Raw genomic sequence first — 15,259 nt, 5'->3', positions numbered from 1 at the left:
GCCAAATAAATGTAGTGCAGTAAAAAGTACAATTTTTTCCTCTGTGATGTAGTTGAGTATTATATAATATTATATATAATATTATAAATTATATAATATTTTCTGTATTAAGTGACAGAAAATAGAAATACTCAGGTAAAGTACAAGTACCTCAAAATGATACAGATAAGTACAGTACTTGGGTAGATGTACTTAGTTACATTGTACCACTGCTTGTTATAATGTTGTGGGTTCAGTCACATATCGTTAATTACAATCAAATGGGAAAAATAAGCTTTACATTTTGTACTTTTCCTTCTGAACATATTCAGTGTTTATACTGGAACACCCACATTTTTGTTATTAGAAAATGTATTGGTTGGGAAATTTTGGAGATAAGTTCAAACATACAATATATAACTATTTCAAACTGGTTGAGACTTGTCAGGTAAAATGTGCTTTGCCAATTAGATATCCATCATGCTTTATTCCCACAGTAAGATGCATCTCTGGAAATGAAGGACTTTCCTGTATTACAGCTGTGGCACACACAAGCCTACATTACAATATGTGCTGAAACCATAATTCACTGTTTCAATTTAGTATTTTGCACCTGTGCAGTTCCTACTGTGGCATGTCAAAATGTCTTGCATGAAAACAACCGGTTGTGAAAGGAAATCAATTTTTTGAAAAGTTTTTTCATGCTACACTAAACAAGAAGACTGGTATACTTATTACCTGCACAGTTTGCTATACTGTATTCTCTGCTTTGTTGTAAACCCTCACACAAAGTGGTGTCTAAGTATTAAAAAGATTACCTTCACTGATTGAATTAGAAATATAAAACAAAATGAAATTATTGGTGAGTGAAGATGAAGGCAATCCACTAAGGGAGAGTGAAACTGAATTTATTTTAATCACTTTTTTTATTTGTTTACATCTGAGGTGGTTACATCAAGTATTTTATCAAAATGTATTTCATTACATCAAATATGAGAGGAACTGCATAGGATGGAGTTTTGCGATGAGCAAATGGTCTGCCTTTGTGTGTAATCCACTGACAGACATATTTACTGTTGTTCTTGCACAGTTTTTGTGATTATTCATGAAATCTCACATTCATTTTTACCATCTAACTAAAAGCAATCACGGAAACTGTAAATATCGACATCCATTTTATTGACACTGAACACATATCATCCGCCAAAGACTCTGAAGACTTGTTCTCCTCAGTCCAAACGGCGGCGGTGGGACCGGTGTGGACAAAGCATCTTGGTAGGATCCATCTAAACAGGTGGAGGCATTTTCATTTTCTTCTGATCCACTTCCCTCCTTTTGCTGAACAGGCACAATCCCTCTGTCTTCCAAAGTCTTTACAGTCCAGAGGAGTGACGGCGCACACAGCACACACGTCTCTGTATGTTGAAATCAAAAGGCTGTACATCTAGACTCAGCGGCACTGCAGCATCTCCAAGTAGTGCCGGTGTCGACTCTGATCTCCTTTCTCATAGATGCATCAGAAAAATCCAGTTTACAATACCGAGAGTAATGTCCACCCGTGTTTTCTGTGAAAATAAGCACTATTTCAAGACTGCGATTCCTGATTATTTACACTTGTCTTATGTAATATTGTAGTGAGTTCACTGCAACCTTAACCAATAGTTAAAAGCAGGCAATACGACTTTGAATCTTCTTCTATGTGCATAGTGTTTATGGAAATGGGTATATAGGGTAATGCACTCTGTTAAATTTGACCTTAACTCACTTGCACTGTGGTTTTGAACTAAAACTATTCAATTTGGTGTGAAAAATGTTATCGTTAAGTTCCAGTTCTGCAAATACTGGACACTGTTTTTGCGATGTTTGTTTATCCCCATTATTTGTCCTTTGCTGTTGAAGTGACAAAGAACAATTTCTCCAGCCTTCGCCAACTCAACAGCCAAAAAGCTTGTGTCATCTTTGCAGCAGTAGACATACTCTGACACTTTAGATTCATTGCTTTCATGCAATTAGACACAAATTGACTGCACAAATGTGTCATCTGTGAATAGTCAGCAAAATATGGTTATTTTGTTCTCGTTACAATTTGTATTATGAAGAATTTAAAAAGCTATTTTGGTTTTAGACTAATGTTTCAAAAGTATCAGTGATTTCCAAAGGCCTGCTCATAAGAACAAGTAACACATTGTACTCAGTTTTCTATTTATTTTTAAAATACATAAAAGGCACTGGCTCCTTGTGATGGTTCTCTGAAATCCCATTGCTGTTGGCCCGACCCCCCTGGGAGCTCTCAGCTCAGCAGGACTTATTTTCACAGTTACAGGGCCCATTGCTGCTTCACTTTCCCCAACAACTCAGGCTTTGGTTTTGCTCTTGAGATGGCTCTGCTGTTAGCCATGGAACTACAAGGGCAGGAGATGCACTGCTGGGACCTCAGGCAGCTTTAACAAGCTCCATGTACTTGCATGAGTGGAGGACTTTTTATTTTATTTATTTTTTACTTATTGCAAGGAACACCAGGTCAACCATCTCATGATTTCAGTCCCTGTGATCCTGCTCTTTATGCATAATGTCTTATAGATAGTCCCCGTTAGTTCTCCTCTACCCTTCAGGGGGACATTTACCAAAACTAATGCTGCATGGATAAAGAAATGTCTGAGGGGGACTGCAGACTCCCACTCTCATTTTCTTAAGTGTGCCAGGAGTTTATGACAGACAGCTATCCTAAACATGTCAACTGATTTAGGAATGAAAAATAAAAATAAACATTACGAAACAAATGGTTAAACATCAACCAGTGTGTCAGTTTTCGGACAAATAGACTGTTCTAGGACCAGAAATGCTGGATGAACATCAAGTACATCAAGCAATGTATCACAAATGTCAGTTTAATCATTGAACCATTCATCAATCATTTCAAAGCAGACAACTCAGACACTCTCAATTCCACATGTTTCTGTACACAGATTATACATTTGTGCACAGAGCTTTGTCAGGAGCCCCTCTTTCAAAAGCACATCTGGTAAAAAAAAAAAAAAAAAATTCATACTTTCAGGCAATTTAAAATAATATCTCTTTTAAATCTGACAACGTTGCACAAAATATTCAGTGGTGCACGCTGTTTATAAATTAGACCATTTCATACTATTAGTCTGTGTATTGTCAAAACCTGTATGAATAAAGTGAATACAAATGTTCAGGTTCTATACTTGGATTAAAAGTATCTCTAATAAAAGACCAAAATCAATAAAACTATTCAGCTTTAAAGTCATTAAATTAGAAGAATGTCCTCTCTGAACCTCTCCAGATATTTGGACGTTAAATGTCATGTTTAGATGATGAAAATGACCCTAATGAATTATACATGAAGACACAACAGTTTAAAAGAATACATATGTAGTCTGTTTTTTGCTTAACCATTTCTAACATGTGGGCTTTAGGATCCTATGTAGACTGGATGGCTCATCTGCAAACCAGAAAAACTTAAATCAAACTCAAACAGTGTAAAAAAAAACAACAACCTCATATTTTGGTCCACAGTTCGTGAGAAGAGAATTTAAAATTGTAGTTCTGGGTAGAAGGCTGCTTAAGGCACTTAAACACCGACAAGTCCAGTCCATGACTCCTCCCCCTATTTTCACGTCGGAGAGAGCTCAGGAAAGGGAAGTAGTCGATTTGAAAAGGATGAGTGTATCAAACAAAAAGACGAGGGAAGGAGTGCGTTATGAATTGAATAGCACAGAGACAGACTGAAGAGGGTGAGAGGAAATGTACAGAAAGGGCATTTACATGACGGAGCAGCACTGGCAGCTTTTGTGTTTGGGTGCCTCAGCCACCTCGCCCCGGCCAGCCCTGGTCGGGTTGTGTGTCTCTGTCTTGACAGCTGCTGCTGGCTCTATTATGGTGTCGGGGGCTTTGGCCTGAGACAGAAGGGGTTCCTGCTCCCCCGGCCTTGCCTCTGTCGTCCGCTTTTCATGGGGATCAGCCAGCAGCACCTCCTGGAACTGGCCAAGCAGCGTGGCAGGGTCTTGGGCTTTTAATGCCACCTCAGCTTCCTCTGGCGATGCTGCAGCTGCAGCTTTAGCCTCGGGAGGAAGAGTGGATGGTTGCACCTCGGAGTAGACTGGCAGCGAAGCCACTACAGTGCCCTGTGGAGACTGCACCTGCACACAGGTCGGGTCCTCCGATTCTTTGTCCCGTCCTTCTTTTGTCTCTCCATCTCCGTTTGTCTTCACGCAACCCTGCACGTCTCCATCTCCGGTTGCTGATTGTGCCTCTGCAGTGGGTTCAGTTGCCTCATTCTTCTCTGGTGGTGTGAACATTTCTGGAGCCTCTTTGGTCTTTACTAACCCCTCCATAGCCTCCCCTCCCTCTTGGCCTGCTTCTGCCTGTGGCAGAGGAGTTTCCTCTGACTGCATGGTCTCTTGCTGATCTTCCTGCAGTGTAAGATCCTCAGGTACATCATCTCCTTCATCTGTGATAATCACACGTTCTGCTCTCATCACCAGAATCCCTTCTTCCTCTTCCTCATCAATGTTTGACATTTAAAACTTCCCCAGGCTCTGCCTCAGAGACACCCAGGCTCAAGCCAGGCTCCAATGTCATGCTAATATCACCCTCCGAGGCAATAACTGGTCCATTGGTGGTGGACTGAGTGTGGTCAGTGGTCTCTGCTTCCATGTCTCCTCCGCCGTTGGTTAGGATGGCTGCAGGTTCATCCAGTAGTGCACTTTGGTTTGTCTTTACTTCCTCTTCTGAAGAAAAAAACCATAATAAAATAAGTAAGATAAATATCATTGTGAGTAAAGGAGGTGATATGTGCAATTCATTTATTAGAAAAGGTAGTGCTGTTCATGCATTTAAATGATGAGTGAATTTGCAATCAATATGCGTTTCTGTCATTAACACTGATTATTAGCTTTCATTGTAGTTTGTGTCGACTCACCGCGACATGATTGAAATTAGAGGTAGCGTTGCAACCAATATGTCAGTGCTCAATACAGCTAATTCATGTATTGTAATGCAGTTACCAAAAAGGTTCTGCCATCTATACATTTTAATGCATTACACAGTGAAGTTATTCATCTCTAATATAAAATCCAGAAGCTAATAAAGGGTAGTACTGTTTGAGCTAAAGGCCATACAGTGTATACTAAGAATGACAGCTTCTATTTGTTACAGAGCAGAATGTAAATGTAAGTAGAAATGTATTGTACCGTCGTGAGAAAAGAAAAGCTACAAAACTCAAAAGATATAGATCCTGAGACAATATTTGATGAAAAAGACCATTTGCATTGGATAAATAGCAACAGAATGAAGAGCATGCATTAGATGCAAATATACATTGTGCAATCTGAAATTATAGACCTTGGATGATTTAAATAAAATTGGAATACCGCTGTTCAGAACTCTCTCGTCCACTTCAGCAGCTTGAGTAGCTGTCAACGTACACGCTGCCCTCTACAAATGCAAGTTGTGCACTTGAGTTCATATTAGCATAAATATTTATGCACAATATTATTCAACATGCGTAAATATTCATCACAGCGTGTATGGACTTGTTGTGAAGGACCAGGGAGGCCGGTGGCCACGCGGGCCGGAGAAGCAAAGGGCGGAAGAGCAGGAGGAGAGAGATGAATGAGAGAGATAGAGAAGAGAATGAGAGAAGAGAGAGAGGAGTATGCGAAGAGAGAGAGAGAAGAGAGAGAGGAGAGAGAACGAGAGAGAGAGATAGAGAGAGAAGAGAGAGAGAGAGAAGATAGAGAGGAATGAGAGAGAGAGAGGAGAGAGAAGCAGAGAGAAGAGAGAAGAGAGAGAAGAGGGAGAGAGGGGAGAGAGAGAGAGGAGAGAGAAGAGAAGAGAGAGAGAGAGAGAGAGGAGAGAGAAGAGAGAGAGAAGAGAGAGGCGAAGAGAGAGAGAGAGAGAAGAGAGAGAGAGAGAAGGGAGAGAAGAAGAGAGAGAGAGTAAGAGAGAGGGAGAGAGAGAGGAGAAAAGAGAGAAGGAGAGAGGAGGAAGAAAGAGAGAAGAGAGAAGAGAGAAGAGAGGAGAGAGAAGCGAGAAGAGAGAGGAGAGAGGAGAAGAGAGAAGAGAGATGAGAGTCTCTGAGAAGAGAGAAGATCTCTGAGAGATCTATAGAGAGAGAGAGAGAGAGTATCTCTAGATATAGTAGATAGAGAAGAGAGAGAAGAGAGAAGTATAAGATGATATGAGATATAGATGATAGAGAAGAATATATAGATATATATATATATTTATATATATTATATATATATATATATATATATATAATATATATATATATATAGGGGATTTCATGGTCTAAGAACTAACAAGCGAAAGGATGGAAAGGAAATAAGATTTGTTTTCAGGTTCAAAGTGATTAGAGAGATGTTGACATCAAAAAGAATATAAATTAAATGTGTGCAGGACTTGTTCTGAATTATTTGGGTTTGCGCATGAGGCTTTATGAGAAAATATTGTGGTTTATGTCTGTGTACTTTATGACACACGAGTAAACTCTATACCCACTCGATCCTGTGGAGTTATCATCTCCGTTCTGCACCACAGCATCTTGGACCATTTCTGAGAAGAATAAAAAAAGTATTTATTGCAGGTAGCAGTCAATTTTCAGTTAGACATGCAGTATAGAAAGCATTAAGAAACCTGGAATTACTCCACGAGTACTGACTTATCAGAATATTACACCATTATATTAAACATTCAAACTAAGATTCACCGGTAACTGTATTATGAACACACCTTTGCTTCTTTGGATAATTATCTTGTCATGCAGAGGTGCAGCATTAGTAAATGACAAAATCCTAACTAAGAATGTGTTGCTTTAAAAAAAAAAAAAGAAATTGTATCCAAGTTAGTTCCATTGCAAGCAAAGAGAGAAATGGGAAGCAGTTAAAGCATTAAACAAAATTAAGTCTGATCAATATGTAGTGATATCATTAAGTAAGGGTAGCATTAGAAGTGCAGCTGTGGTAGCAGCCAGAAAAGCAGAGTCTGCTCACAGTGGTTTTAACATGATAAAGTGTTGCAGAGTTGACATATTGGATAGAAGGCAGGCAGATGGATGACAGCAATGCTTCATTCTGCACTCTGTTACTAACTGAGCTTGTCAGTTTCAATTGCTTAAAAATGCTCATGTTAACTCTAATGTTATACAGTGTGAAATGTGCGTCGTCTTATTACTTTCTCTTAAGAATTCTAATGGAAAAGCAATTAAAAAACCAAAAGGTTTATCTGATCCCACTTACCTACTCCGGCCTCTGACACTTTTACAGCCTCCTGTTGGGTAAGAGGGACAGTGGTGGCATGAAATTGACTGTGACTCAAATGGTGAAACTGTTTATGTTGTGTTGCCTGAACCGGTGTATTTCGAAGGGAATATAAAAAGACAACAAACAAAATGCAAATACTGGAACATCACACAAGCTTTAAAGAAACAGACACAATGCAGAATATATCTGTGAAATATTTGTCCTCATATATTCTAACTATTTTCTGTCCTATGCTCTGAACAGCCCAGTCAAGCACAGACTAGTTAGAGTGCCCCCTTGTCGACTCTCAGACGGATGATAGGTAGAGTCTTTTTTATTTTTAGCTCAATCACTCCCCCCTTCTGACCAGGCAGAATGTCATGGCTACAATCAGCACTGAAAGGTGACCCCTTTCCACAGTTTGGTGTAGCACGTACATCAGATCTGCATAGATTAACAGTAATAATGTTGTGTGTGTACTTTTTACAGTTAAAAGCCAGATTTTCCGAGGACCTGAATGTTTCATCACCTACATAAGCAACTAGGCAGATCGCTGTAACTCGCTCTCAGTCAGCTCACATAACCACATTTTTTGCTGCAGGGCCCCTTTAAAGTGATTATTTTCACACATAGGATAAGGTAATAAATACTTGCATACATTCTTATTCCCCGAATAAAAATGTACAATCTGCTCATTGATGGACAAGGTTTGTTAATTGTAGGCACTGCGTGTGTAGGTGCAATGCTGTCAAGACAGACAGAGAGAGAGAGAGAGAGAGACAGACAGACAGACAGACAGACAGACAGCAGAGAGAGACAGAGCGAGAGACAGACAGACAGACAGACTGATAGAGAGAGAGAGAGAGACAGACAGACAGACAGACAGCAGAGAGAGAGAGACAGACAGACTTCTTTGATGGTCCTACAAATGTCAATAATGAAACTTAGTCTACATGGTGATTAATTCACACAAACTGAGATTAATTGAAAGCACAATAATTATTTTTCAAATATGTATCAACAGTATTAATAGTCGGCTGCTCCGCGGACCACTGGTGATCCATGAGCGACCCCTAGTGGTCCGTGAGTATATTGGTAAAATGTCACATTTTAGTTCAAAGTGTTTAAAAATGTAGAGATTGTAGCATAGATGTAGCGTAGCTACGTAGGTTCGTTTTACGATCTTACGTCATAAATGATCTGCACGTTCAATTTGAGCGTGAGAAAATCCACGGCGGAACTTTGTGTTGTACTAACTGCGGTGCATTTTGCGTATCTCTCAGCAGCAAACGATCTTGCTGTGGGTAAGTTGCGGCTCTGTTCGCTTGGACATAAAGTCAGTAATAAATGTAGTCTGCATTTCATATGATGTGTAAAATCCATCAGCATTCACCGTTTAAAATCGCATATGAACGAAATGCTTGTAGAGTCCGTAGTTTTATATGTATTGTTGATTTAACGTGTGAACGAGCGATATAGAGAAGGTCACATAAAGCTATATACAAGTAACATACTGTATACGGTAAGCAGGCGTTTTCGTTTTGGATATTTGGGGAGTTAGGTGGTCCGTGAGACCGTCTGAAAACGTTTGAGAAACACTGCTGTAGCCCCAGTGGAATGATCTTTTGTTTCATAACCACATTTTCCCACCACTGCGACAATTCGACTGAAATTGGAGAATCTCCGACTTTTCAAGGTCAGATATATGACTATGAAATACCTCAGTATAAAGACCCTGGAGCGGACGGAAGAAGAGGAGGGACAACCTTTTTGTTGTACGATAAAGACCTTCAGTGAGATGAGGTTAACATACTTGTGCTTGGCTCGAGTTCAAACAATAATTCCAGAGTGGATCAAGTGCTAAATTGTTTATGTAACAGGTCTGCTTACATTCAAGCTCCTGCTTCTGAACAAGAGGTGCTACATCAAAGTTACATTAAGAGAGGAAATGAATTATTCATGGCCAAAAGCCAGACAGAAGTTGTGGGAATCTTTCTGGGTAATGGAAGATGATAGAGCAAGCTTGTTCAACACATATTCCAAGCCCCTTTGTGTCCTCAGAATGAGTGGGCGTGTGTGTGTGTGTGTGTGCGTGTAAGTTCCTCACAGTTTGGCCATCATCATTCTGTTCTTTCAGCTTATCTTCCTTCTCTGCCAACCGCTGACTCTCTGACTGCAACCTGAGAGGGACACACAGTTGTGCAGACACACACACACACACACAAAAACAAACATTACTAAAAATGCACTGTTAGTTTATGTTTTAATTTGATTATGTTTTAATTTGATTCCTTATTTTATGATCCCAATCTAAGGAAAACTACAGTTAGCACATTTCTTTTTCTGAAACAGAAATTCCCTCAGAGGCCACATGCAGTGTGTGTTAGGAGTGTTTTTGGAACACGATGCAGTACTGTGGACCTTTGCAATAATAAGATTAAGATCTTGGAGTGTAGTCTTTAGGAGCTAGACAATATTGTCCACTGCAATAAAAGTCTAGTCCTGTCTGGCAAGTATGCAAGGTGCTCCTCGTCTGTGTTCAGTTCAGTACTGGCAGAATTATAACTCAACTTAGCCAAAGCACCCATAATGTAAAAAAGCAAAAATAAATACAAAAAAAATACAAAAATAGAAAAGGGAATGCTGCAGCTATCAATTATACATGAAGTTTCAACGAGACACATACAACAAAAATGTGTTAGTTCTCTCCAGCTGGGTCAGCTCACAAGCCCTCGTCTTCTAGCCCCAATTTGTGCACACAAACACACACACACACACACACACACACACACACACACACACACACACACACACACACACACACACACACACACGGTTACTGTACTTGTCAATGCGCTTTTCGATCTCTAGGGCCTGGGAGCCCCAAAGAGGGGATTGGGGGCTCTGCGCGTCTGTGGAGGTTGGGGACAAGGGAGGTCCCTCCATTAACCACTGGTCCCTCAGGGACTTCCTCTGGAGTGAGAAAGAGGGGTATTGATAATGTTATCATACAACAATACATAATACAATTATCAGCTAGCCCTAGTGTAGGCAACCTTTTATTTCATTTTTTTTCCTAATTCCAAATTGATAAACACAGCATAATCAATGACAGCTTAACCAGTATTTGATTTTTAAGGCAGATATTTGAGAGCTAAATTAAAAAAATCAAACAACAGTATCTGGCAAAGTTTTTGATTAGGATCCTTGAAGTCTGGCTGCTAAAGAATTGTGACCAAGACGTGTACCTCTACGTCATTTTTGGTACACAAACTAACTTGTGTAATGTTGAGCTGCAACACATCTTTAGCATTTCCGTAAGTTACTACAATTTCTGATTACCTCTTGGCTGACATATATACAGATATATCTGTGATATCTGTGATATCAGCCTGCCAACTTACACGTCAGGCTTCAGTTACAAATCAGTAAGAAAAGCAATACAACAAACAAGAGTCAGACCGAAGGAATTGCAGCACTGAATTAATTATTAATTATGTTGTTTATTCAGTACACACGTCATCTATTGCACGTCTGTCTGTCCTGGGAGAGGGATCCCTCCTCAGTTGCTCTCCTTGAGGTTTTCTTCCATTTTCCCCCTTTAATTGTGTTTAAGGACAGAGCGTGTTGTATCCTGTAGCCTACAGTCTGTAAAGCCCACTGAGACAAATGTGTCATTTGTGATATTGGGCTATATATAAAACCATTGAATTTAATTTAATTAGACTACTTAGCTAACTGGATTTACAAAAGTAATTAGTTAGGTTGCCAAATAGTTTTTATACCTCTGTAATGAAACATGCCTGAAAGTAAAAGTATTACTTATCTATTAAACATCTACCAGAGAAATAAAAGACAAACCATCGACAGTAAATGAATATTAACCAAACTAGAATGTTGAATTAGCAACAGACAGAAAGTTAGCTTATTACATTAGGAATAGCTAGCTGGCTAAGCACTTAGCTGAACATAAAAACTCTTTTAACATCTAAAATCATACACACTGGAAACAATCATCACAGAATAGCTATGATAAATGGAATACTTACAGATAATGGTTTAACACGGGTATGTTGAGTAGGTAGACTCCTGCCAATAGTTGTTTGTTCACAGTGTAGATAATGAAGCTAACAATCTCCAACTGTTGCCAGTACTGGTTGCTACTAGCAACAGAATGTTTAACTGTAACCAACTGCTGGTGGCAGAATGGTGAGAACAAGAGAAACTAAAATACGTTTGCCTTAAAATTATACTGAACAAATAAATAGAGTGGAAGAGGTAATGTTGATTTACATTTGTGATTAACAACTTTCATTCATTACATTACAGGTCATTTAGCAGACCTCTGATTAGTTAGTTCACTGTGAGTCGCTCTGGATAAAACTAACTAATCAGGGGTACAATGGTGGCAGCCCTAGTATTGACCTCACAACCTTCTGGTGTAGTATTTGAAACCACTCTTGACATATACACGTGAGCACTAGTTTGGACCGGTAACGTTGTGATCGATGCAGTCATGTGATGCAGAGAAGATGTATTGCTTGAGTTTACTTCAGTCTGAACAGTCTGCTGGTAATGGCATACTTAATGGTTAATTTAGTATGCAGTACATACAGATCGAGTATGCAGTATGCAGTACATTAGTATACGATTTCAAACACATCCTGTAATTTATTTTGTAGGCTACATTGCATTGTGGGAAAATCATGTACATTATAGCGCACTCAAATCAAGTTTCTTTTAAGTGTGTATACTGACTGTTTTGAGTATACTTGAATGTGCCACTTTTGCATACTGCTTAGAATTAGTACATAGTATAGAAATGTGACAGAGCTTACAATTCTAAAATGCAAAGCATAGATACAAAAAATACTGTCATGGCTCATTACACTTATAAATTACAATGCAAAATAATGATAAAAATGTAAATCTCAATTTACTGCTCACCATAGAGTAAAATACAAGCTGTGAGAGAGCGAGAGCGAGAGAGAGGTAGAGAAGCAGTGACATGACAGAGTGGGAATTGATATGGGGAGGGTAAAGCGAAGGTGAGAAAAAAGGTGAGGGAAAGAAACACCTGTGAGCCAGTGTCACCAGTCTTCATCTCAGCTATCCAACAGAGGCAATGCTAGCATGAATTTATACCATGGGTTTGCACTTTCTACTCTCATCTTATTCCTACACCACTCCAGTAAATAGACATGACCCAGTGAACGAAAGATGCCCGAGGCTACTTTACTATTCCCTACGAACAGAAATCCAAAAAAAAGCACTTTCAAGTTTTACAAAAACAGAAGCACAATGCTCGGTAGTTTTTTAGAGCCGAACATCATCGCAACAGACTCTTACAAGTGTCTTACAGAAAGACAAAAACACAGCATTCCTTTAAGTCTAATAAGTCTATAAGCTATACGTATGTTTGTATATGCGAGCAACAAATCCGACATCATACATTGCATGAGTTTCCATTTCAAACCTGACAGTCGTTCTCAAACTACAAAAGCTATTACAGATTTCATATTGTTTTAAAATATAACAACTTCATTTCACCTAATCCAATTAGTGCTAGCCGTATAAATGAGACTTTATAACTGACAAAGAATATTAGTTATGCGTCGTTTACTTTTTGTTTGAGGAGTTCAGAGATGTACAAACAAGTACAATATAATGACATGAAATATTCACAGCTCTTTTTCCAGGACATTATAAACGATATTTAATGCAGATTTTGGAAAACTTTGTTTTCAAGCAAATTAAATCATTTATTAACAAAGAACAAGTTGGAAAGTTATTTCTCCTGGACATAGTTCATGTCAAGTTCATTCAAATGTGATATTCTTCGACACAATCGGAAAGAGAACCCTGGTTGGGAAGTGACATGAAAATGATATTATGATGATAGTGTTTACACTGCCATTTGTCAGGCTTATCAAACAAAGCCTGCCATTATTTACTTGATAAATGTATTTTAAAGCAAAATAAATGTAACTTTGAAAGTGATCTGCCAACAACGAATGGAAACCTTTGAAATGTTTGCACAATATACATATTAAAACACTTAATTGAGATAGTTGTAGACGGGAAACTGTCAAGAAGGAGAAACATTTTTCCATTAAACCATTTTAAACCATTTGTGTTTCCCTGCATGTCAGGACTAATAACAGGGGCTGCAGGGTGACTTAGTAAGTATGACAGCCGTGTTGCAAACAGTTGACCTTGGTTCAAAGGCTTGTTTCAGCAAGCATCTGCGCAGCTAAAATGCCCTTGTCAGTAAACTCTTGCCAGCTCTGGGAATGCTGGTTTGCAGCTGACCCTGACCAGTGAAAACTAAGCAGTCTGTCTGCGGGAACCTTTACTTTAGTAAATCTTATCTATGAAAATAGCAAGGATTATCATAATAATGTATCTGTATGCAATACAATCCAGTATAAAGTACTCAGCAGCTATACTTTATCTTACTGTGTACAGCCAAGTGTGTCTGCAAGCTTCTAACTTACCACTGAGGGGAGAGCATCTGAAAACCCATACTCCCCTCCAGCCTATGGCCCCATGTTTCCAAAATCTGGCAACCGTTAGCCAGTAGCTACCTACTTAACTATAAGAGTCACAAAACCATCTCTGTGTTTTCTCCTGCAGCGCAGAACAAGTACCGCTCTGTTCCCCTCCCTGTGCCTTTGGCTGACTGGACACAGCACTCTCTAAACTTTCCTGCAGGTCAGGAGCGGTGTACTGTATAAGCTGCTGCTCCTTCCTATCACATCCTTACATCTACCCTGGGGTGTAAGTCAATGTCAAAGTTAATGAATGTACTAAAAGCAATTATGATATCACCTCCTGTGAGAGAGCAAGTATCGACAATGATTTTAAAATTAATCTCTGAAGCCTCCTTCAACTTGATTATATAGATACAATTCATGTTTGGAGCACTGTGCACAAACACACAAATACGGTAAGCATATGCAAAATATTACTTTGCATGACAACACCGGCACACACATGCATACTCGCTTGCACACAAACACACGCTGAGCATATTTCACACAATTTGTGGAATGTGCTCCAGGCCAGCGTAGCAGTGTAGTAGGAAGTGGGAACGCCAGTCTGGAAATGATGTGAAAACAATAGAGTAGCTCTGAGACTTTCAGCAAAGGAAGGCTTGACTCTAACCTTGCGAGAGACCGGCAGGAACCAGGAAGTGTGGAAGGTTGTACAGTTCATCCGTGCGTGCATGCATGCGTGCAGTGCGTGTGTGCGTGTGCGTGTGTGAAAACAAAATACATTTGGAGCTTGCAAACAAGCTGGAATGGGTCTATAGAGGATTTCAACTGAGTGAAATTAGGCTGCATGTGTGTGTGAACGAATGAGATGGGTTAGATTTTCCTGTGTATGTGTGTCAGACCTTGAGCTGCTGTAGTCTGAGCTTCTCATCCTCCATGTCTCTCCTGGCTCTGTCCTGCTCTTCCTGAAGCCGACGCTTCTCCTGAAGGAGGAAAACAAGGAGGTTAGGAGGGAAATTGCAAATAAATGGGTGTAGACATATTGATAGTTTCGGTAGAGATGGAGCGAGAGCAAGGAGAGAAAATCTTTTTTCCAATGAAATGTGGAGAAACTCAGTTGAGCAGTCAGATATATAAACAAGCTGATGTAAATTAATGAACAGAAACAAAGAAATGGAAGAGACCGTAGTGAATAAAACATCACTGGGAAGGTGTAAAACGGGGACACCTGGTCAACCATCTGTCACAAGAACACTGTCACCATAGACATCAGGTATACTCTACATCCCATAATGCTCAGAGGAGCTGTCCCCATGGCAACCCGGTGTTGTTTTCGTGGGAATAGGGACACCCTGGCTCACCACATTGCACACTCAATAAATGTTTTACGAGTTAGGGACAGCTCAAAGAGCTTAGTCACTTTATCCTCTCTTTCTCTATATTGACAAATCTGAAGTAGACAAGTAGTAGGTAATATAATAATAATAATAATAATAATAATAATAATAATAATAA

At 39.4% G+C, this 15,259-nt stretch overlaps 1 protein-coding gene across 1 annotated transcript in view; it reads right to left on the bottom strand.

The window, feature by feature from the left end:
• Positions 1 to 1,141: 1,141 nt before the first annotated feature.
• palm3 (paralemmin 3) overlaps positions 1,142 to 15,259 on the bottom strand; it is a 34,083-nt gene continuing 19,965 nt past the window's right edge. Inside the window, 7 exon segments of the mRNA XM_029437850.1 lie at positions 1,142 to 4,518; positions 4,520 to 4,733; positions 6,508 to 6,561; positions 7,245 to 7,275; positions 9,355 to 9,427; positions 10,093 to 10,220; positions 14,647 to 14,727. Of these exon segments, the coding sequence (XP_029293710.1) occupies positions 3,765 to 4,518; positions 4,520 to 4,733; positions 6,508 to 6,561; positions 7,245 to 7,275; positions 9,355 to 9,427; positions 10,093 to 10,220; positions 14,647 to 14,727 (1,335 nt within the window). The 3' untranslated portion in view covers positions 1,142 to 3,764.

This window comes from Cottoperca gobio, chromosome 1 (assembly GCF_900634415.1).
Source record: "Cottoperca gobio chromosome 1, fCotGob3.1, whole genome shotgun sequence".
NCBI lineage: Eukaryota > Metazoa > Chordata > Actinopteri > Perciformes > Bovichtidae > Cottoperca > Cottoperca gobio.
The sequence above is the reverse complement of the archived record's forward strand: the minus strand, read 5'-3'. Positions and strand labels throughout refer to the sequence as shown.